At 39.0% G+C, this 25,069-nt stretch overlaps 1 protein-coding gene across 6 annotated transcripts in view; it reads left to right on the top strand.

Annotated features, from left to right (window-relative positions):
• The window catches only part of rerea (arginine-glutamic acid dipeptide (RE) repeats a), a 399,886-nt gene that overhangs the window by 111,343 nt on the left and 263,474 nt on the right, over positions 1-25,069 (top strand). For all 6 annotated transcript variants that reach the window (XM_067970328.1, XM_067970329.1, XM_067970324.1 and 3 more), the window contains one exon: positions 20,661-20,731. In XM_067970328.1, coding sequence (XP_067826429.1) covers positions 20,661-20,731 — 71 coding nt within the window. The remainder of the gene's footprint in view (positions 1-20,660; positions 20,732-25,069) is intronic.

Below are 25,069 nucleotides of genomic sequence, written 5' to 3'. Positions count from 1 at the left end.
TGCTCACCTATCACCCCTGTGCTCCCTGATCTACATTGGCTCCTGGTCCCCCAGCACTTCAAATTCAAAATGTTCTTCCTTGTCTTCAGATCCACCTATGGCCTTGCCTCGCCCTATCTCTGTAACCTTCTCCAGCCCTATAGCTTTCTGAGAACTCTGTGTTTCTCCAACTCCAGCCTCATGTGGATCCCCCTCTCCCATCTCCCCATTGTTGCTGGCTGTGCCTTCAGGCGTCAAGGCCCTAAGCTCTAGAATTCCTTTCATAAACCTCTCCACCTCTCTCCTTATTTAAGACCCTCCTTAAAACCCAACTCTTTGACCAAGCATTTAATATCCCCATCTAATATCTCCTTTTTTGGCTCAGTGTTGTTTTTTTATCTAATTACGCTGTGTCCTTTTTTCTATAATAAAAGCGCAGTATAAATGCAAGTTGTTATTGTTGCAGTCATTTCAACAAGACTGTTGTAGGTCGTACTTTCAATGTTAAGTGTACTTCCTAGGTTGCTGATACGGAGTTGTGTAGGTAAGCTGGCAGTTTGAAGAAGATTGAGTTCCTAACCCTAAGCAGGAGGCTGGAGGGTCAATATTGATCTTGTGTGAGGCTCATGCCAATGTGGTAGAGTTGGTAAATTTACCATTTGTAGCACAATCAAACCAGCTAAGAAAATGTAACCAGGGACAGAGCTCTCCTGTTTTACTCAGTAACACACTGCATGATGCATCTATCCATTGAAGTGCCAATTTATAGATTTTATATCTTTTGGTGTATCAGTATGCACTTTCTATCACTCGCATTTCGGGTGCCACACATTCTCGGTTATAAATTTCTTGCCGCAAGTTGATTCATTTGACTTTATAGAAAGGTTATTTATTTTTCTCGGTGTTGAAGTTTGTCTTTTTTCAGGCTGTAACAATATTTTAGTTTATTTTTCCAAATGATCTGAAAAGGATCTCGAAGGTGATTTTTGGTAGCTTTTTGATATTTGGCAGGAAAACTATTGTCCAGTGCTTATTTTTTTACTTCAAAGAAAGATCATATCGGTGCGGGGGATGGGGGGGAATGCGGTGTGAGGGAGGAATTGAAGAGGGAAGTGACTAAGATGATTAGATCACTAGTAGTTTATTTTGTTTGTACTGAGAATTCAAAAACAATAATTGTTTGCAGAAAGTTTTAATTATGTAGCGGTGCCAGCTGCTTAACAGTTGCGGGTTGTGGGAAACTCTAATTTAGTTTCCAAGAACCAATCAAAAAGAACAGTTGGTTCTGTTGCGATCTCTGGGCAGAAGTCCGAAGTACTTCCTTCCGAATTCTTTCACTTTTGAGTACCCCTCCCCTCTTCCTCACCCTCGTAACTCCCCCTTGCAAAGTGTAACCATTGACTCACCTTGAGCAACACCATGAGAGAATCATAGAATGAGACAGCACAGAAGGCGGCCATTCGGCCCATCATTCCTGTGCCAACTCTTTGATGGAGCTCTCCAATTAGTCCCTTTCCCCATAGCCCTGCAAGCTATCATATAAAAAGGTACAAGTGCATGCATTTCTTGTCCATCACATAACACTTTCTGTGTCACACTTTTTTCTCTCTCATATTTAACTGTGGGCAAATATATTTCTCATACATCTGATTGGCTTGCAGTACACATTTCTTAATTTTCATGATACTAAGAAAGCACAATGAGGAAATTTACTGTTTTTAAAAACTAACAATTATATTAAGCAAGCTGATTAAAAGTTAACCAGTTCTAAATAAAATTCATTTTGCCACTCATGCTTATTTGAACAGTGTATTAAATCCGTTGAAAACATTTTCCCTGTGAGGCCTACTGCTAGAACTGGTGCCGAAGCCTCAGTGCAAGCTGTGTCCAATACTTTGTTGCATGGCTGAGCCTCCTTGAATACTTCCCTACCCATTTTCACAAGTTGCAACCAAATGAAATTTGAATGCAACAACAACTTGCATCTATATTGCATCGTTAATGAAGAAAAATGTCCCAAGATAATTTACGGAGAAAAATTTAAAAAATAAAGGAATGAACGCCGAGCAATGTTGGGAGAGTTAAGAAAGGTGAACAAAAGCTTGGTTGAAAAGATGGGCTTTAAGGAGGCCTTTAAGTGTTGGGAGAGAGATGGAGGCGGAAACGATTTATGGAGGCAGAGAATTCCAACAGGTCGGCCAGGAACCTCCATAAAAATGGAAGAGCCTCAGAGGTAGCAAAGAAATTAATGTTTTTTTTCCCGTTGTACTTTACAGCATGTGAAATGAAACTGCAGCAAGTTACTTTTATAGTAACTCCCAATACATTGTACTTTATATTAAGTCACTCAAAATTAATTTACTGTAATTTAAAGATAGTTTGTTTCGGCACTGTCAAAACCTGGGCTGCTTCCAACAGCACGTGGCAAAAATAATATAAATAGTATCACCAGCAGCGTTCACTGCCCGAAGCACAGATCAATTCACTAATACCTGCTGTGAACCTCAACACTGAACCAAAACAAATAAAATAGAACTATATCATTGTCTGTAAAACACGTAGATCCTCACATTCCTGCCCTTTCTAAATTTATTGCATTAATTTCATTTTAAACTACTTCTGGCTCCTTTGCTATTTAATAAAATGGGCAGAAATGCTTCTTCCTCTTGAAATGAGTTGCACTTCCGAAAACTAATGCACCTGACAGCAATAAATAGGCAGAGCAAATTAATTTAATATATTGAAAATCTTGTGCCTGTATACAAATCCGGTTGTGTAACACTTAAATCCTGTCACATCATTGTTTCACTGTTATGTTACACTTTTGCCACGACAGATTGGCACTTTCACCTCCACCCAGCGCACTTTTACTGTCACATTTTGTTGATTGGCTCAAAGTAAAATAACAGCAAATCAGAACTGAAGAGGTAGGGAAGATAGGAATCAGAAGTGAGGAAAGTGGTTAGAAAACTACCAGTAAGCAGCTACTAAGGATATATGAAAGCATCAATCCTGTGATCAATCAGAAGAATCCAAAGGAAGGAGAAGATGATCCAATCAAATCATTCAAAACTTTCTTGGAAAACATTTTCAGCCACCATTTCTTTTCTCAGTAACTGAATTTTCTAATGTCCAAAATAAGGTTTGTAAAGACTTGATAAAATTACATATTTCACAATAACATGATTAAATTTAACAAAGTTGCCTCTTGTATTTTTGAATACCTTCATTAATGTTTCTACTGGAAGGTCTCCGCCTATCCCTAAAGTCTCAGTTTGGACATGATATTTTTGCCCAGAGCTGTGTCTCTTCTAGAAATTTATGAAGCCCCTCATATTCTCAGCTACTGAATTGCTTTTGAAGGTGTTTTGTACCCAAACGTGGTAGCCAATTTGTGCAAAGCAGATTGTTAGCTGACGACAGGTCTGCAGTCTTGAGAGTTCCCAATGAGCATCTGTAGAGTTTAGTCTGGTGCAATGTTTCTCTTCATCTTTAATGATGTCTGTTTGGTTGTTTTTCAAAATTATTTGAAAAAAAAAATGTAGAGGATGCATCTGAAGTTTTATTCAGGTAAAGTTTAAACTGTCTTTTTAAAACATAAGCACAAAACACACACATAACCTCTGTGTTAAGAGCAAAAGAGAAAAAAACAGAAATACGCAGAGACCCACTTCATGACCGCCCATACTAATTGTACATCTACGGCAGTTTCTGTTTGAATAATGAACCATCGATTCATTTTCTGGTAACATAGTGGCTCTGCATTTCAGTTTGTATAGTTGTTGAAAATGATTTGAATTCAACTGGACAATAAATTTGAGTAGGGTTTCATCTAATCTTATAAATAAAAGTTGTCAACTTTTTTTACTTCAGGAAGCATGTCAAACTGAAAGAGAGACAGTCCTATTGTTTACATGAGATTTGTTTATAGAGCTGCTGTAGAGCGGAAAATCCTGGAACATGTTTAATATGTTTCTTTTGTATAATTAACTTGAGAACAAATGTAACCCATTTCTCAGGTTTATAATTCCAAAAAAATGCTTTGGAACTCTTATCTGGGGTGAATATTTTTTGAGGTAATTTCTGGGAGTGTTTGTGATTGACAGGAAGACTGGTCATCTACAAGGATCATTGGTTGCAAAACCTGTCCCTTTCGAAGAGATACAAAAATTGCTACCTGAATTTTACTGATTGAAAATAAAAATAATTTAAAGCCGCCATTGTTATTTACTATTGCAGAGAGGTAAAGACACAGTGATAGGATCTTTGCTTATTTGTGCAGCTCTGATATCTGACGAAAACCGTATTTTTCCAGCAATCAATCAAAAAAAAAATTCATTCACTATCTGCAAAGACCTATTGGAAGCTTACAAAACATTACTGCCGGACCTCTGTTTCCCCTCCACAGTGTTGCAAAACCAAGACAATCCTACCCCACCCACACCAAACTCCAGGACCCACCACCCCTGTGCTGCCAAATACCAGAACTGTTGCCCCAGAACTGCCAAAGCCCAGTACCACGATCTGCTAAATCCCATCAGCCCGTCCCACTTCAGTGCATCTAAACACCCAGCATCTGGTTATAACCTGGTATATCTTGTATAACATTTTGTTATGTAACACCTTAAAAAAGGAAAGGACTTAAAACTAAATCCATGTATGGGTGGATGGGTGTATATGTATGCATGTGTTTGTGTGTGTACATATATATATATATATATATATATTATTTTTTTTCAGCATAACACTTTTATATAAAAGAATTAGCATTAAGGAAAGAAAACAAGCCAGTTATTTCCAGCTGGTGTCTTCTGATCTCACCACATTACACATAATAATATCATGTTCTAACTTGACACATGCATTTTTCGTTTGTTAGAACCAGTTATTTTAGTGGTGCTCCCCTTGGGGGCACTTGTTGGGATTTGGTCCTTTTGGAGCACCCAATGCCACTTCACTGTGTCAGACAAAATAGACCACATTACACATAGCTGGTTTAATAGCAGAATAATCCATTGTGTGTTACACGGTACAATGATTCAGGCCTTAATAAAACGAAGTACTGTGAGCAACACTGTGGGAGAACTGCTAGTAAACTAATAGTTCTGTTAATTGCAAATATCAACAGGAAATGATTTGTTTTCTGATTAGTTTTGAATTGTTTAGAATTCCTTTTAGTGAAGTCTGAATACACTCATCAGTAAGCCATCCTGTGGATTGTTAAGTTTTATAGTTCAGCATCTTGCATATTAAAATTAGCTTGTAAACTTGCCTTAGTGCAGTTAATGGAAAGTTTTGGGGATGATGTAGCATGTTGAAATTGTATATTTTGGCAAAACAAGGTGGGTTTGTGCTTCTACTTATGAAATGTTGATCTCTGTTGTCCTGATTTGGCATGTGCTGAGTGGAGGCCTGGTGTTTTATGGGAGGGTGGTGGAATCAGCTGAAGAGTCAAAGGACCACTCTTACTGAGTGCCAACTGGTGCCAGAAGAGGCTCGAGAACAGGTCGCGTATCAACCCCCTCAGCTGTTGTTCGTACTGGTCTGGAGAGACCAGAAAAGAGAGGAGAAAATAAATTTGAAGAGTAGAAATGGAGGGAAATGTACCCACATCAAAAATTATTTAATTTGCAGCAGCTTTATCCTATGTCTGTCATTTCAGTATGGCGTAAATCTGCAAAAAATGGTACTTCAGGAGCAATATGAGTAGCAGCTGAGGTTGAGAGGTTAACTCCACAGGAGAAACAAGCTTCTATGTTGCTGAGCCTACCCAAGGCCTATAGGATTTAGGAAAGGGGCTGGAGGAGGTTGATCCACAGAAGACAAGGAGGCTGGAGAGAGTCTTGTGTAATTAATTCACCGCACAACATTGCATTTTTAGAAAGCAGAGCAGCATCTCATTTAATCATGTATATACTGTACATCAGTATTCTAGGTCCCATAATTTTCCTGTTTACAAACGTGTTGAAAACGAGATTGTGGACATATGAAAAAAATATATATTTTGAAAGCTTAATAAAGTTTGCAGTACTTAGAGGGTTAACAAAGCAACTTATTTTACGTTTAAATGTGACAGTTACACTTACTACAGAAAATTATAGTAATTATACTATCTGCTGTGGATATCAGTCTTATCCTTTCGCATGTTCTTAAGTTACGTCCAGCTCACATGTAGAGTGAGGCTGGTAATTTTAATTTTCTTTGTCCTTGCTTCTAGCTGCCTCCCACTGCCACACTTCCTCTTTCAACTGGGAAGGCAGGGCACTCTTGGCTGTAAACTTGATCGGCTGACAGGTGTGCTACTACGTGACAGGGCCTTTCACTGTTTGTTATACCTTTACTGTGTGGTGCTCCATCTAGTGGCTTTACCAAGAAATGATAAAATCTGTCCAATTGGGTATGCATTTAAAATGTCAGAGGAGGCTATATTCAAAGTAGTAGCTCTCTGATTGAAAATCAAATGCTGTGTATTTCATTTTTGTGTAATTCATTGATATATTTCACTTGTGAGTAAGGATAGGCATCAAAAGCGTTAAAATAATCAGTGATGTTGCTTAAATACAGCAGTGACATGAAGTAGAGATCTGTAATTTCCAGTTCCCAGCAAAATTCCTGTGTGCTATTCTGCATTTAATTGCTAGATTAAAAATTGTTTCTAAATTTTATATTTCACATTCTGTGCTACGTTGCAATAACTTGTGAAATGTGAGTAATGATTAAAACACAACTTTTTTCTTTTAACTTCACTCACTGCAATGCCAGATTTTCTGCCATGATATGACAGCATGCCACAACAAACTATTCTACCTTGATGTTATAGAATCAGAGAAAGTTATGGCACAGAAGGAGGCCATTCGGCCCATCGTGTCAGTGCCGGCTGAAAAAGAGCTATCGCTTAATCCCACTTTCCAGCACTTGGTCCGTAGCCCTATAGATTACGGCACTTCAAGTGCACATCCAAGTACTTTTTAAATGAGTTGAGGGTTTCTGCCTCTACCTTTCAGGCAGTGACTTCCAGACCCCCACCACTCTCTGGGTGAAAAATTTCTTCTCTGCTCCCGTTTATCCTTCTACCAATTACTTAAAATCTATGTCCCCTGGCCACTGACCCCTCTGCTAAGGGAAATAGGTACTCCCTATCCACTCTATCTAGTCTTGTCATAATTTTATATACCTCAATTAAATCTCCCCTCAGCCTCCTTTGCTCCAAAGAAAACAACCCCAGCCTATCTCATCTTTTCTCACAGCTAAAATTCTCCAGCCTTGCAGCATCCTCGTAAATCTCCTCTGTAGCCTTTCTAGTGCAATCACATCTTTCCTGTAACGTGGTGACCAGAACTGTACGCAGTACTCAAGCTGTGGCCTAACCAATATTTTAAACAGTTCTAGTATAATCTCCCTGCATTTATATTCTATGCCTCAGCTAATAAAGGAAAGTATCCTGTACGCCTTTTTAACCACCTTATCTACCTGTCCTTCTACCTTCAGGGATCTGTGGACATGCACTCCAAGGCCCGTTTGTTCCTTTACACCTCTCAGTACCCTCCCATTTATTGTGTACTCCCTTACCTTGTTTACCCTCCCCAAAAGCATTACCTCACACTTCTCTGGATTGAATTCCATTTGTCACTTTTCCGCCCACCTAACCAGCCATTTGATATCTTCCTGCAGTCCACAGCTTGCTTCCTCACTATTAATCACACGGCCAATTTTTGTATCATCTGCAAACTTCTTGATCAAGCCCGCCCACATTCAAGCCCAAATCATTAATATATACCACAAAAAGCAAGGGACCTAGTACTAAGCCTTGTGGGACCCCACTGGAAACAGTCTTCCGGTCACAAAAATACCCGTCAACCAGTACCCTTTGCTTCCTGCCACTGAGCCAATTTTGGATCTAACTAGCCACTCTCGCTTGGATCCCATGGGCTTTTATTTTTTTGACCAATCTGCCATGTGGGATCTTGTCAAAAACCTTGCTAAAACCCATGTACATTACATCAAACACGTTACCTTCATCGACCCTCCTTGTTACCTGCTCAAAAAATTCAATCAAGTTAGTCAGACACTACCTTCCCTTAATAAATCCATGCTGACTGTCCTTGATTAACCCGTGCCTTTTTAAATGATGATTTATGCTGTCCCTCAGAATCGATTCCAATAATTTGCCCACCCCCGAGGTTAGACTGACTGGACTATAATTACTCGGTCTATCCCTTTCTCCCTCTTCAAACAACGGTACAACGTTAGCAGTCCTCCATTCCTCTGGCACCATTTCTGTAGCCAGGGAGGATTGGAAAATGATGGTCAGAGCCTCTGTTATTTCCTCCCTTGCTTCTCTTAGCAGCCTGGGATACATTTCATCCAGGCCTGGCGATTTATCTACTTTCAAAGATGCTAAACCCCTTTGTACTTCCTCTCACTATGTTTATCCCATCCAATATTTCACACTCCTCCTCAACTACAATCTCTGCACTGTCCCCCTCTTTTGTGAAGACTGATACAAAGTATTCATTAACAACCACACCCACATCTATCTTCTGCCTTCACACACAGGTTACCTTTTTGGTCTCTAATAGGCTCTACTCTTTCCTTAGTTATCTTCTTGATCTTTATGTATTTATAAATCATTTTTGGTTTTCTTAATTTTACTTGCCAGTATTTTTTCACGCCCTTTCTTTGCTTTCCTAATTTCTTTTCTAATTTCACCCCTGCACGTTCCATACTCCTCTCGGCTTTCTGCAGTATTGAGCTCTTGTTGTCTGACATAAGCTTCCCTTTTTTGCCGTACCTTACCCTGTATGCTCCTTGTCATCCAGGGGGCTCTAGATTTGGCAGTCCCACCTTTTTTCTTTTTGGGAACGTGATTACTCTGAACCCCTTTAATCTCCCCCTTGAATGCCTCCCACTGCTCTGTCACTGATTTACCTTCAAGTAGCTGTTTCGTCCACTTTTGCTAAATCACTCCTCAGCTTAGTAAAATTGGCCTTTCCCCAATTTAGAACTTTTACTTCTGTTCTATCTCTGTCCTTTTCCATAACTATGCTAAATCTGTCTGAATTATGATTACTACCAGCAAAATGCTCTCCCACAGATACTCCTTCTACCTGCCCAGCTTTATTCCCTAAAATTAAATCCAGAACTGCACCCCCCTCTTGTTGGGCTTGCTAGGTACTGGCTAAAAAAAAGTTCTCCTGAATGCAATTTAAGAATTCTGCACCCTCTATATCTTTTGCACTGATAGTATCCCAGTTAATATTAGGGTAGTTGAAATCCCCTACTATTACTGCACTATTTTTGAATGCTCAGAAATTTGCCTACATGTTTGCTCTTCTTTCTATCTCTTGACTGCTTGCGGGTCTATAGTACACTCCCAGCTGTGTGACTGCCCCTTTTTTGTTCCTTAGTTCAACCCATTCAAAATCATGAAGGGTCTGGACAGAGTGGATAGAGAGGAACTGTTCCCATTGGCGGAAGGGTCAAGAACCAGAGGACATATATTTAAGGTGATTGGCAAAAGTACCAAAGGTGATATGAGGAATAACTTTTTTACACAGCGAGTGGTTAGGATCTGGAATGTACTGCCCGAGAGAGTGGTGGAGGCAGATTCAATCATGGCCATCAAAAGGGAACTGGATAAGTACTTGAAACGAAAAGATGTGCAGGGCTACGGGGATAGGGCGGGGCAGTGGGACCAGCTGGATTGCTGATGCATAGAGCCGGCGCGGACTCGATGGGCCGAATGGCCTCCTTCTGTGCTGTAACCTTCTATGATTATAGCCTCATTTGATGATCCTTCCAACATATATTCTCTCCTCACAGCCGTCATTGTTCCTTTAACCAATATTGCCACCCCCCCTCCTTTTATATCCTCCTCTCTATCTCATCGGAAAACCCTGTAACCAGGAACGCTGAGCTGCTTTTCCTGCCACTGTTTAAGCCATGTTTCTGTAATAGCTAATATCGTACTTCCACGTGTCTGTGCCCTTAGCTCATCTGCCTTATTCAATATACTCCTTGCATTGAGGTATATACCATTAAGCACTGCCAAACTCCTTTGTTGCCTAGTTTCTAACCTTTGTTTCCTCTGCCTTCCAAACTCACTTACTAATTTTCAGCCTTCTAATTATAATCCTGTTACATTTTATTTCAAGAAAATCAAAGACAGAAAAATATGGACAAATGCTGTAGGATCTCATTTCATGTTAATATGTCAACAGGAAATGTGCTGCTGACATGGCATTTATCAGTATCTATTTATTAGTATTTCTCATTTTCATCTCTCAGCAATTGTTGAGTCATGAATATTCTTACTATGAAACAGTTTTTCTTGATCAAGAAGATGTCAAAATGAAAAACTGTTGCTTTCAAGGAAAATCTGGCATATATGCAGGACTTTGTGGCTAAGTAGCAGCCAGTTTGTAACCATTGAGAATGAATAGGTTTGAAAATCCTGACCTTTCTTGGAAACATTCCCAGTTGAGGTTATTGTAATAAATAGAGTAGTTAATATATTCACATTGATTCTGTGTTGCACTGCTGATCAATATTTATTATCATGTATCCAAACATGTTTTTTTAAATACCCAGCAAGCAAGCAAAAACCAAAAAAAATCTTACTCAGTACTGAAGAGATATTCAAGGGCAGACAAACTTCAAAGTACCACTAATACTTTGAAGTGCCATAGAAGGCCAACAGAGTCAGCCATGTATTACATTTTGTAAAGGGACTATTAGTAACACTTGCAGATGATACATTTCTTCCAAACTGGAACATAAGAGGTCACTCAATTTCGAAGTTAAGTGTGTGTGTGTGTTTTAACCTTTAAGCATATAATAGTAAATGTGCTGAAGGGGAACGATGCTTTGAAATTCATGTCCGTTGTTTTATGTTATGTTAGTATTGCAATTGGTCAGCTGAAAGAATTGATCTTGTGAAATTGCTTTTCATATAGCATCTTTAACATAGTAAAATGTCCCAAGGTGCTTCACAGGAGCATTATCAAACAAAATTTGACAATGAGCCAAGTAAGGAGATACCTGTATAGGTGTTCCATGAACTCATTTTATAAAAAAAAAATTGGGAGCCCCTATTGACTTTAAAATAATCTGAAAATGTCTCACCATATTTTCAGGTAAATTTTAGCAGCATGTTGACCTTTCTCCTCCTTCAGGGTTACACTTTGGAGAAGCAGAAAGGACATTTTCAAAATGAACATGCTCAACTGTTTTGTTGGCATACCTTTAAGAAGGAATGTATTGCTGGGGGATGGTGTGGTGCAGTGGTGGTGAGAACATTGTCCAGTCATCTGGATTGAGTTTGGGCAGTCTCAACCAATCTCCTAATAGGCATGGGTACATAATTTAAAACGGTCCATAATTTGGCTCTGAATTATCAATCTCACTCAGAGAGGACATAATGGCCTGCCTATGGGAAAGTGGAACATTGATACTAGTGCAGTGATGTGGGTTTGCTCTAAATATGGGAATTAGACATATTGTTAGAACAGAACAGAGAAAACTTTACTCTTCATCTGTGAATGCTATACTTGACCTGGGATCACTTATTATAGACACCAGGCACCAGAAGTGCAAAACATTGATGCCCATATCTTATTGAGCAAGGTAAATTCTCCCCAAAAGAGTTATTGCTTCTAATGGCTTTCAAACTAATTACTGGATTGCCTACAAACTTGACTGCTTCTCATCATCTGTTTGCTTGATTATGAACTCGAAAATGTTAAGGACCATTTGTGCATTGTGTCCTGTATTTGAATGCTTTCACCTGAATACTAATTCACGATCTCAAAAGCTTAAGTGTGTCGTCAGATTTTTATCAAGCCCTGCAATGGACTTTCTGTAATAGGACTCATGATTCCTCACAAAATTAATTGGGCTGCCTGAATACCATTTCTGAACATAATTCTCATCATTAATTCTGAAGTATAACCCAAGAAACTTGGCCTCCCTGTACAATGAGTTAATGAAAATAATTAACTCTTTCATGTTTTTGTAAATGATTTATTTAAATATGTTTTCAGACATTGGTTCCCTTGATAGCTGAGCGAAAGCACTTTGTGGTGTGATATTGAGCTGCATAAATCTGGGCTGTGCTGAGTTTGGTGAGAAATAGCCAGGAGCAGTGAGGTTGTTACAATTAGCTTCAGTACCCCAGGCTAGTGAGGGGATAAATCAATCGGGGTTCTTGCTCCTGATTCCCAGCCAGTGATCCCATTGGAAAGCACGTGCATGGGTGTCAGGTGAGGACAATTGAATAGCCTTCCAAAATTCACACTCCAGTTTCATGTATGAAGAATGATCACTTGGTTGAGATACTGGAAGGGTTCTACTGTGCATGAGCTGTATTACAGCATGAATCATTGCCTTCAAGAGAGATGGGGAGAAAATTGGAAGAAAAAAGTGGTTAATATAGTACAGCAGTGATGGTACTTTGGAAATGTGGCCATTTGTAGTTTTCAGTTACATTTTGACTGATTCTTACAACATTATCCGTTACTGACTTGGCCACACGATATTTGTGAGTGCATTACGTCCACCTTAATGTGAGCAATCCTATAAAGAATGGGTCCTGCTAAAAACCACCTTGTTATGACCTGAATTGAATCCAATCCAATATAATTAACATATATACATTCAATCAGGGAAACGTTGAATGGAATGTCATCTGATGCAAAGAGAGAGTTAAAGTTCTAAGGTGCGACTTTTAGGACAGAAAGAACAAGATTCAAGTAACCCAGTTAGTTCAAGCCTGAGTCAGGAAGAAGTTATTCCAATTAGCATTTAAAATTGGCTATCATAAAGGCAGAATTACTGTGAACTCCAATTGGCCTAAGCAAAGGTGCACTGCTTTTTGGGCCAGTGCAATGTTTGAGCAAATTTCAGCTTACAGCTGTTCTGTGAATGTGGCTTGTTTCTTTGGAAACCTGAAATGCTTTTCATTTTAGATAGGATAGCAAATAGTCAAGTATTGTGAAGCCGTATAATATGAGAAATTCTAATTCAGATTGAATTTGGTCAATTTTGCATTGGCCCAAGCGTTTACTTGGCAAGAATATAGAAGGAAGACACCAACTCGTCTCCTCTCGATGAGTAAATTTTGGTCGGTCTTGGGGTGCGTCTATACTAAGTAGTTCCAGAGCATTCCAACTCAAGAAAGTAAAAATTATCAGCGCCAATTGTTACCCTAGAGAAATTCACCTGCTTTTAGTCCATTACTGTAGACCAATAAGAGTAGCATTGTCCTCTACCTCAAAAAAAACTTTGCATCCCAGGTTGTTTAGTCATGCCAGATAAAGGATAACAGCATGCCACGGGAAGTAGCAGTGGGAATCTAATTGGGGAAAGGAAAATGGGATAGAAATACTTAGAGAAAATGCTAGGACGTTGAGCAGATAACTATTGATTTAAATTGGACACATCACACGACATTGATTCAAATATATTATTTAGGCCTCCGGCAAAAAAAATTATCTTGGATCAAGCTGATATTTTCAAATGATTCTTAAAATATAATGGTGAGCCAAAACTTGCAGAAACTTCACATTTTATTTACTATGTGTAGCTACTGCGCCTTATACTGGTGCCAGCATAAAAGCTTGCTTTGCAGACCATAAAACAACATAATTCATTAGCTACTGTCATGTTTGGATGTCAGTCTTTTTCCCTTTTGAAATGAGGGTCCACAGCTTTCTTGAAATGTGCTCAGCAGGAGCTGACATTAGCTGAATAGATAAACAGTTTGCTCATTGCCAACCATATGGAAGGAAGAATGTACATGTTTATCACTGCACAAGCAGCTGGTTGTCATCTTGTGTGCTGGTTAAGATACCTATATATTTCTAGGTATTTTTCTTGTTTTCCTGGCAAGCACAGTGCCATGCAGCAGGCCACATGATACAGTGATAAGATGAAAATTGTTCAATGTTGCCAGTAATCTGCTGACTGGGTCAGGGAAGGCCCTTCTCGAACATATGTTGTTAGATGAAGATTCTTGAGGAATGAAGAAATGATTAACTCTGTAGCCAGAAACTCCAGCTTGAGTTGTATGGGACCACATTGAAAATGCTCCCTTTTATGGTCTGCAAAGCATGCTACCATTGTGGCACCTCCTGAGTTCTTCAACCATGAATGCAAGATGACAAGCAAATTTATTTTGGAAGGCTGCGTAGATTTTACAAACATGCAAATGTTGACTTTTAAAATTTGCAATATAAAGAGAGTGAAGGGAGAATGGACGAATTCAAAATAGATTTCATGGAAATGTTACACAGTTTTAAAATAAGGGAAAAGATACATATCCTCTCCTCATTTTACAGTGTGTGATTTTTGATTATCACACCATGGATGGACGTGAATGTAGTAGAGATTGGGGGCTGTGGTTGCTGTACTATGTTAGCTTGATTCTTAAATATATAAAATTGCTTTTGACAGACATCGTGCATTTAAAATAGTTTGTTACCACACTGCAGAAATGCATTAAAAAATAACACTGATGTTGACTTATCTCATCAGTGAGGTTTTCCATTTGAATATTACTCAACTTGAGCAGGAATCATGTCTGAGTCCTTTGCTTGCAGGATTGATCACCTGCTCTTCACATAAGGTCTTCCTATTTGAAAACTTATGCATAAGAAGATCATGAAAAGTCAACACAGGAATTTTCAACTTTGTGTACACTCTCCCTCATGTGTGATATCCCTCCTTAATGCAGTAAGAGTTAATCTGTTCCATATTAACAAGAAATAACCAACATTGGTAATTTTGCTGCTTAGGTGTGATTTGTTCAGCTCTTATGACCCAGTACAATGAGATTTTTTGAAATCATGAGTTCTAAATGAAACTCAGGACTATTTTGGATTTCAACCCAGATCCCTTTCCTTCCAGAAACTATCATCCCTCATCCATCTCGGACTGTGAATATGAAAATCAACCTCCATTACTGTTGAGTTGCCACTTTCCCCCCCTCCCAAAAGCCACAGTTTTACTTATAAAGTTACTTTGTGCAGGGTAGGGTTCTTAAGCACAAGCATAGTGCTGCTTCTTAAAGATCACTTTTTATTGCTATGTTTGAAGGTCAGGCTTTTTCTCCCAGGAGCATGACTAATAGACAGTCTACTCTACATATACATTGCTACATAACATGCAAGTCTATTGCCTCTTACTTTGGCAACTCCACTTCATCAGTAGATTGTAATGTTCAAAACTGCCATTGTTAAGATGACCAACCTTACAATTTACTTCAGGATACTTTCTCTCAAACCAAGTTCCTCTGTTGGTATTGGTTACAAAGTTTTTTCCTTGAGCAAAGAACCCATTTGATGCATCAGGCAATTCTGGTTGGATGACTGGAGCAGGAGAGGGTTTTCAAGCTGTCTGAAATAATACAGTTTATATTTCAGAAAACATTTCTGGCCTTTGAGGTGTCAGACATTGACCAAAAAAAGGGCATAAGATAATTGCTATTCTGTCAGTTAACCATATTTTGATACCTTTGAAAGGCAGGTTCAATTGATATGTCACCCATTTAACTTCTCAGCCTATTCTGAGATACTTTGAGGTCTAGCCACACTACGGCTCTTTTCAGGTCAGTAGTTTGATAAATCTTTTTGAAGCTCACGTCATATTTTATTATTTGTGTTTTTATTTGACAACAGAAGACTTTCCGATGCCCATGTTCTGTCCTAGACATGTTCAGTTGAACTGTCTGCAGGTAGATCACTTAGTTGAGTCATTGTTGATGACACCAATATCACCACACTCCTTCCTTCAAATTCTCTCTGACCCTTGTTATTCTGGTGAATCATTCTATTGGAACCATACTGGCCAGGAAGTGATAAATCATAGACTTTCTGGGCTTGGCAGCCGCATTGCTTGTTGCCTCATATAGATTGGGAATCTGCTATCTCAGGTGGGACATCAACTTTTTCACCCCAGTTTGAGCCATTTAGTAATGTGAGTTGGCTAATTTGAATGACCAGGGTTCTAATTCTCTTTATCCATTAAAAGGTCTGTCAGGTAAATGGAATCTAGTTATTGTTGTGGTACTGTGTCAGATCAGTAGAACAGAATAGTTTTATGTTCTGATTCTGGATTTGTGTCTCTTTTAAAAGGTTAAATGTGGCAGTCATTTATTTGCCTCCCCCAGGGGTTAACATTACTAGGAGGTTGAGGCCTAATGGGCTTTTTTTGCTCTTCTTTTCATATGTTTGTATTCCATCATCCACTATACTGGTGGATTAAAATTGTTATACCTTGTATGCAATTTTGGTTAAGCAACTTGGTGAGTATTTGTCATTGACCTTACTTTTCATCCAGATTGTGAAGGATAAGGTGATGGTAAAATTTATATCCAGGATTTTAGCATAATGGTTTTAAGGTTCTGAAACCTATCTTTTTCTTTCTGTAAATTTTGACACCGACCAAAAATACTTACCTGTCAGCTGTGGATCAGTGGCAGCACTCTCGCCTCTGAGTCAGAAGGTCATGGGTTCAAGCCCCACTCCAGAGACTTGAGCACAAAATCCCGGCTGACATTCCAGTGCAGTACTGAAGGAGTGCTGCATTGTCAGGAGTGCCGTCTTTCAGATGAGATGTTAAACCGAGGCCCTATCTGCCCTCTCAAGTGGACGTTAAAGATCCCACAGCACTATTTCGAAGAAGAGCAGGGGAGTTCTCCTCGGGGTTTTGGCCAATATTTATCCCTTCGCAAACATCAGTAAAAACAGGTTATCTGATCATTTATCTCATTGCTGTTTGTGGGACCTTGCTGTGTGCAAATTGGCTGTCGCGATTTTTACATTACAACAGTGACTACGCTTCAAAAGTTCTTCACTGGCTGTAAAGCGCCTTGGGACATCCTGAGGGCCATGAAAGGTGCTATATAAATGCAAGTTCTTCTTTCTTTCTTTAAATTAAGTCAATATTTGTTGCTGTAAATGCCAGTCTGTTCTCTTAGGCAGAATAGCCCACTGTTTCGCTGAAGGATGGAAATCATACGTACATTTTTATGGTTTTCTTTACTTTCTCTGTTTGATATCCCCCTGCGAAAACTAGGTTAGTCTTTGGTAGTCTGCTTAATTTTGTGCAGATAATTTGATTTACTGAAAAAAAGGGAAATCACCTATTGTAGTACTACTCCAAAACAAGTGCTGTTTCTCTTTCTCTTTCTCTATTGGATGGGTCAGTGTCTGCTGTGGAAGACTCATGAGGCAGTGCAAATTGTCCCTGTATTTCTATTTACTGGGTGAATGCCAGTGTTTACCTGGTAAAGGATTTCCTTTATAGAAAAGTAACAAAGTATTGGGAGGAATTTAAATTCCCACCCCTCATCAGTTAAGCTGACCTCCACTAATATCTGGTAAATATTGTAGTTTGATTTTTTCTTGGTTGTGATACAAGTTGATAAACATTCAAAATCACTGTCAAATGTGATTTAGGAATGTTTAAGTGGCCAGCCAAGCAGACCAAATTAATTTATCTTTAAATAGGCTCCTGGATTTCTTTCTGAATTTAAAAAAAATAATGTATTTTCTCAACAGTTTAATCAGTCAGAGTGCATTAGTTTTGGGCTTTCTGCACTGGTCGGTCTGTGTGAGAAATGGGCTCAGGAGACTTTGACAGGTGATAGCAGCAGTTTAATTCAATTTTTATCACGTTAATAAACAATGCTTATTTCCGTGTCCCAAATCATTTACTTGTGATTAGACCTGAGTTATTCAAGGAAGTTTTTTCCCACCCATAACATTTTCATAATGAGAATATGGCGTCCTTCATATTCACGTAACTAATGAAAGAAATGCTATACCCCTTAAGCCAAAGGTACATTATAAACCTGCAGACTACGCTTGAAAGCCTGTTTATATACAGCACATTTTGGCATTCAAGCTATAAATTTCTGAACATACTTCCCTTTAAAATTTTGGTACGTGATGCTGTTAAAATTATTACTTTTAAAAAATTTAAATTGTGAATACCCATAAACAATATATGGCCTTGTACAATACCTAAAACTTTGGGTCACTTGTTAATTTTTTTAATGATAAGCTTATTTGCTCCTTCCAAATTAATACTGTATAATAATAAAATCTCTTAATTCGTGTATCAGGTGAGCGCTGGGTGTATTTTTCTTTAAAAATTATATTCTGCCACCTACAAGTATTACATTTTTTTTAACAAGCCCTGATTTCCTCCAATGAAATGATCTAGCCTGGAAGTGGCGAGTTCCACACTTAAGGGACCAATGAACTAAGAATAAGAATGATCTAATTTGTGGTCTGCTGGTTCCATCTTTATTGCTCTGGTATGTCTCCTCCTCTTATAGAAAAATGTTGTCAGCTGCTGAGGACTAAAGCAGTTGTGAAAACTTTTTAATCCAGTGAGGCAGATTTGAGACAGTGACAAAGAGTTCATCTAAATACAGCCTTCTGCTCGGTTATCTGTGGGAACCATTTTTAAAAAAAAGTAATTCATACCTGTCCCAACTATATGTTATAAATGACGGATAGTACAAAGAACATTTTGCTTGATATACACCTCGTTAGGCAGGAAAATAGGTGATTAGATTTGTTATATATACAGTATACTCTTGTTAATTGAAAGTCAATTTTTGCTAGAAAAAAATACAAATTATCCAATAATATAAATTAAGCAATTTTAATGAAACCATGCAGGAAGTTTTTTTGCACAATTTAGTTGCCTTGAAGAATAACAGATAATTTGAATTGAGCAACTTTTGAATTAAGAGGAATAGATTGCGCAATAATTTGCATTCTACCCCTTCAAACCTGTAATGGACACTTTTTAAAAAAAGATAAATTTCACTTTTTTGATTTGTTCTTGTGATTTTGGTAACTTTGTTAAGTGCATTTGTTGCCTTTGAACCACTGCAGTCTTTGTGCTGATAGTGCTCCCACAATGGTAGGGAATTCCACAATATTGACCCAGCGACAACTAAGAACAGCGGTATATATCCAAGTAAGGATGGTGTGTGATTTGAAGGTGATAGTGTTCCTGCAACATTTCTGCTCTTGTCCTTTTGTGTGGCACACATAGCTGGCGAGGGAGGTGTTGTCGAAATAGGCTTAGTGAGTTGCTGCAGTTCATCCTGTCGATCATACATACTGCATATGGGGTCGGATATTGAGTCTAATGGCAGTGGTGCTGATCAAGCGAACTGCTGTGTCCTGGATGATCTCAAGCTTTTTGAGTGTTGTGTTTGACTGACCCAGTGGTGGTGAGAATTCCATCACATCCCTGATTTGTAGATGGTCAAGAGGCTTTGAGTCTTTGTCACAAATTACCCAGCCTGTGTACTGCTCTTGCAGTTGATATGGCTGATCCAGTCAAGTTTAGATTAATGGTGATCCTCAATATGTTATGGTGGGGGACTCAGCAGTGGTGGCACTATTGAAAGCGGGGGAGATGGCTGGGCTTGCTCTCGTTCAGGTTGGTCATTGTCTGGTACTTATGTGGCGTGAATGTTACTTGTTACCTGTTATCCAGATTCTGCTGTAAGGTGTCATGGGCTGTTTCATTATCACAGGATTTGTGAATGGAGATGAACATTGCAAGCAGGCCACTCCTGACCTTGTGACAGTGGGAAGGTCATTGATGAAGCAGCTGAAGATAGTTGAGCTGAGAGCATTTCCTCAGGAGCCTCTGCATTAATGTCCTGGGGTTGCAATGCCTGGCCTCTGACTGCCACAACATTCTCTCTCTGTGTCAGCTATGACTCCAGCCATTGCAGAGTTGCCCCATTGACTTCAGTTTTGCGAAGGCCTCTTGGTACCAAGCTCTGTTGAATGTTGCCATGATGTTGATGGCAGCTGCTCCTCTGGCATTCAGTTCTTGCATCCATGTCTGGATAAAGGCTGTGATGAAGTCTGGAGCCAAGTCATTAGGGGCGTAATCTGAACTGGTAATCAGTGAGCAGATTATTGGTGAATAGCCGTCACTTGCTGGCAATATTGATGACTCCTATTGCTTTTCTGATGAATGGAGAATACAGCAACTTCCCATACATATACACACAACATTTTGACATTTCATACATTTCAGTTTGTTGGGAACTAAGTCAGATCTGATGCCTCGTTGGAGGAGATTTTTTTTAATGATGATTGGGGAGAGCCGAGTGAAAACGGATGGCGGAATAAAAAGAGGAAAACTTGAAAAAGGGAGGGATTGGATGGTGTCGATTGTCAATAGGCAGGCTTTTCATCTTTCGGATCTCGGCAGGAACAGACTGGCTCCACCGAAAGGCACGGGATTCTCACGGATAAAGGGGGCCGATAATACAGCTATGGAATTATTCACAGGAGAATCTGCCGAATTCCCTAATGACCCCTGATTCTGGGATCTAATCCAGCCCAGGCTGATGAGATGCAAGTCCCTGAAATCAGCTGTAACACCAATGTGAAATGAGCTTGGGTAGTTTCCTGGGTATGAGTCCACAGCACAAAACTGCCCATAATTTGCCACTAAATTGACAATCTCTCTCAAACAGCCTACTGGATGGCTGGTGTGGAAAATGAAAAATGACACACTGCTAAATTCCCTTGCCTTGTAGAACGTAAAGTACACAAAAAGTATCCTAGGTATTTGCAATGATTCTCTTTGTCCCTGAAAGTGGTATATTTAATGCTCTGTTTTCCTTCTCTCGTTAGATTGTGTTTATATAGAGAGTCGCCGTCCCAACACGCCCTACTTCATCTGCAGCATCCAAGAATTCAAACTGGTGAGTTTCAAATTCAGTTATGCAGGATTAAGTCTCTCCTTCCCATTTTAAAACATGCGACAATTTAGTACTGTTGATTTGTTTGAATATTTTACATTTTTATGTTGCAATGTCTATCTTGTTTTTCTAGCTTGATGTAAAATTTTAGATTGTTACCTACGTCCTCTGGGTCAAAATGTCTAACAAGTACAAAATCTCTTGAACGTAAGTTGAGGGGTGGGTGGAGGGGGGTGGACTGCCACAGCCAAGTCTGATTGTATCCTCTTCCAATGTCCATATCTACTTTCCAGCAGGAGTAACGAGATAGTGGTGAGTAGCAAGAAACCTGGCTGACTATTTTTTATCCCTGCTCTTCCTCCTCCCTCACTTGGTATAGGGGTGCTAAGGGTAGTTGTAATGTCCACGTTGAGAACAGTTAGTTCAGCTAAACAGTGTGGTTTTAAACAGTGCTACTGTGGAGTTTGCTAAGAGGTATAATGGAGATGGAGCTTTCCTAGGGAAAATTTTACTCGTGACAGAAGTTTAGAATGAAGCTCCATTGTATCCATTTTTTTTTAAGAGAAAAGAAAAAAACAGTTTTGAAGACATTAGATGTATCAAGAGTTTTTCCCAATAAGTGCTGACCATGACTTAATATTGACCAGCTTCACCAACATCTTTATATCTTGGATATTAATCATCAATTACCATCATTGGCGATATGTTTGCAGCCTGATGATTAATCTTAATTGCTGCAGGAATAGTGTGAATTATGATGCGTTCCATGACATTGTCATTTTGTCAACAAGATAGCAAAAATCTGGTTGGCATTGGCAACTTTAATGTTGTTTATAGTGTGGGAGTGGGGGCATTTGCCATTTTGGTGTCCTTTCAATCCATATTTTTTTAAGCTGGTAAGGACCTGTGCAACTCCCTCACTCGAGCATCTTTGTTATGGATCTGAAAAGTCTGCTGTACTGTCAGCCTGCATGGTTTGTATGTTACATTGACCACCCAAGCAGAAAGAGTGTCTCATGCCATTGGTGTAAACAGTTTTAATGTGTAGACACTATTTCAGGCACTAGTAACTTGTGGTTTTCATCTCTTTTTTAACAACAGTTGACGAAAGTAGTAGTCTAATGGTCTCCTGCTCAAGAAGATTCAACTACAGAGGAAACATTTATGTTGATTGATGTGAGTGCATGGAGGTCGGTCCTGCATGACACACTGCTATAGTGCCTGAAGCTGGTTCTGCAAACATTTTCCAGTAGCCGGTTTAAGCTGTTAGGAAAAACCAGGGATTTGTTTCAGCAGAGAGCATTCAACGCAAGAGGGATACCTAGGGTGATTGGGAAGGCTCTGAGAATTGTATTTTGAGACTATAGATCGAATAATGAAATGCAAGACTGAGAGAGATACCAGAAATTATGCCTGTATTTAAAAACTGTTTAAGCACAGTTGACATTTAAACTTAACTAGATATAAAATAATAGTTTTACTGTTGTTCTATTTTGATAATTCAAATTAGGAGCTTCCTAAGAATAAATTTTGCTTTTAGAGTGTTGTTGAGATTGTATCTTCCATTCACAGTTGACCAATGATTTTTAGACAGTATATATAATCTTTTTCTTGTGCAGATTTTTTTTGAAAGTTCAGGGTGATGGTGAGGTTTTTGAGTAAGAAAGCGTGGATTATTCAGTTTTTCATCAGCAACAACAACCAGCACCTTTTCAAGCAGTGAAACATCCCAGTGGATGCTTTATAAAAAGCTGATAGATTGGCTACTGAACAGGAAATAGGGTACATGACTGAAGGCATAGTTGAAGAGGTGTGCTTTGAAGAGCTTTTTGAAGATGGGGACAGGTGTGGCAAACTGTATAGGTTTATGAAGGGAGTTCCTGTATAGGCATATGATGACTGAAGACCTTGCCATTAATGGATTAGGAGACAGGTCAGAGCGCAGAGGTCTAAAACTGGAAGAATGGAGGTTATGGTCTTGGCCATAGGCTGGTGAAGGTTACAGGGGTAGGGTGGTGAAAGGCCATGGAGGGCTTTGTAGACTAGGATGAGGAGTTTGAAATTAATACATGAGGGGTGAGAACACCCCTTTCACAGATTGTGTACGTTAAAATAATGCATTCTATTATGGACTCTGTCCAACCCATTTCTTCTACTGAAGAAAAGTTTTGCCCTCCCTCTCCTCTTCTCCACTGCCCCCCTCCCCCCCCACCCTCCATGCAGGTAAATCAAACCAGATTCCAGAATTTCTAATATCCAGGGTCACAATCCTAGAACTCCCTATCTAAGAGCGTTGTGGGAGTACCTTCAATTCACAGACTGCAGTGGCTCAAGAACCACCACCTTCAAGGGCAACTAGGGATGGGCAATAATTACTGGCCTTGTGAGTGACGCCGATATCCTGAGAATGAATAAGAAAAAATTTATTTAATCTTACATCCGAAGTTACTCATTCTTAACTGATTTGTCTTTCTTCATGATAGTTCAATAGTTCCAACAGCTTGTGAACCTTCATTTCAAACAGCATTCTTTCATCCCTCTCTTTATTTCCTTATAACGCTCCATCCCATTCCTAACCAGATTTTTTTTTTTAATAGGTATTAATTGACCTATCATTAACAGCTTTAGGTTGAAATGTGGCAAATACATCCACCACATGGGGGGAGCTGGAAGAATCCTAATCTCAAGTGTTGCTTGAAGCTTGTTAGTTTTGTATTCATTTTATGTCTTTTGTGTTCATCCTTGGAGTTAAGTACAAACAAACAAAAATGAAGGACAGAAAAAGACCAGCTGGTCCATCCAGCCTGATCTATACTGTCATGGTGTGACTGCTACACACCATCAATCCCATCTGCCCCACCAGTCATTTAATCTCCTGGGAGAGGCAAAAAATAGAATCTACTCGCATCAAGTTTTCTTTCCTTTTGGTATTGTAAAAACTTGCATATTCCTCAGTCATGTCTATTGATTTTGGAAAAAGTATTGTTGCTCGGTAATTCAGGATTGTACTGCCTACTAGGAGATACAGACTTGCACGCACAATTTTCCAATCAAGTTCTTGATTTTGTTGAAGTAACAGGAGCTTGAATCGTCTTTGGAGGGAGGGAAAAGATGGTGGAATTATCCTTGGTATAGCTTCAGCAACTGATTTCAAAACAGAACAGCATTAGTTTAAGCGTGGGAATAGGCTGCTTGTTGGACACTGGTACGTATCACCGAGATAGTGAAAGAAGTGGAGAGTAAAAAAAACAAGTTGTCAAAACAGCAGCTCACACTACATCCTGGCTTCAGAAGAAGTTGATTTGCTTTGCTAGGTGACATTTCTTTTGTCAGCAGTTTAATGAATCTAGAATATTTCTTGTGCTGTCAATTTATATCCACTGTTCCTGGTAGGGACTGACAGAATTATTTTCCTTTATGACCCTGTGCAACCATTTAGAGAAAAGTGACATGATCATGTTAGTCACTGCTACAAGATCAGGATCTGAACCTAAATTGAAGACCAGTAGCTTCTTCTTGTGTTGCATCATTAATATATTTATTAGGACTTCTATATTGTCTTTTGTGAAGGCCATGTAAGGTTATTTTGAAGTAGTGTTAGATTATTGTCTTTAACATTAATAGGATAAAGACTATAGTAATTAAAATAAATTTGCTGTAACGTGCTTGTGTTTCAGATAAAAGAATGCTGTGACTTTGGGAAATAGGTTATTTGTATATAATGCCATATAGAACTCATGTTAACTCCATCTGTACCAAATCTTTTTCAGTAGATAGTTTAAAAAATGTTGTATGTTGTGAAGCATATGTACAGAATACAACATACAGCCGTAGCTTATTAATTCAGGATCAGTGTTAAAGGTTTTTTGTATTGTGGGAGGGGGAGGAGGCTGCTTTCACATCTTTGCTGCTTGCAGCACACCTGGTCTGCTTTATCTATTGGATAAATACTATCAGTATCCCTCAAATCTGTACTTGTCACATCTATGTGTATGTAATATGCCATTTTATGTACAAGAGATAACATTTTTGGGCATGTGTTGGCTCCAACAGTTGCACAAAATATTCAAGGCATCTTCTTGGCTATCAGTTTTAAATATTAAAAGAAAATCAGTCCACCCAAATGGATTTGAAGACTCAAATTCACATGGCCCAAGGTTTTTGAACTGCAAGTCATGAAGTTATGATACATTGTTAAATGGAATACTTTTTAAAAATTGGAGTTCAGCTACAGGGTGCAATTGAAAAAGGAAATGGCACATTTTAATTCCATACTACATTACCTGTAGGGAAAAAAGTTACATTACCTCTTGTATGAGTCACCAATGAAAGCACCTCATC

The sequence above is a fragment of the Heptranchias perlo genome, chromosome 32, assembly GCF_035084215.1.
Source record: "Heptranchias perlo isolate sHepPer1 chromosome 32, sHepPer1.hap1, whole genome shotgun sequence".
Lineage (NCBI taxonomy): Eukaryota > Metazoa > Chordata > Chondrichthyes > Hexanchiformes > Hexanchidae > Heptranchias > Heptranchias perlo.
Note: the sequence above shows the minus strand (reverse complement) of the source record. Positions and strands in the feature narration are given on the sequence as shown.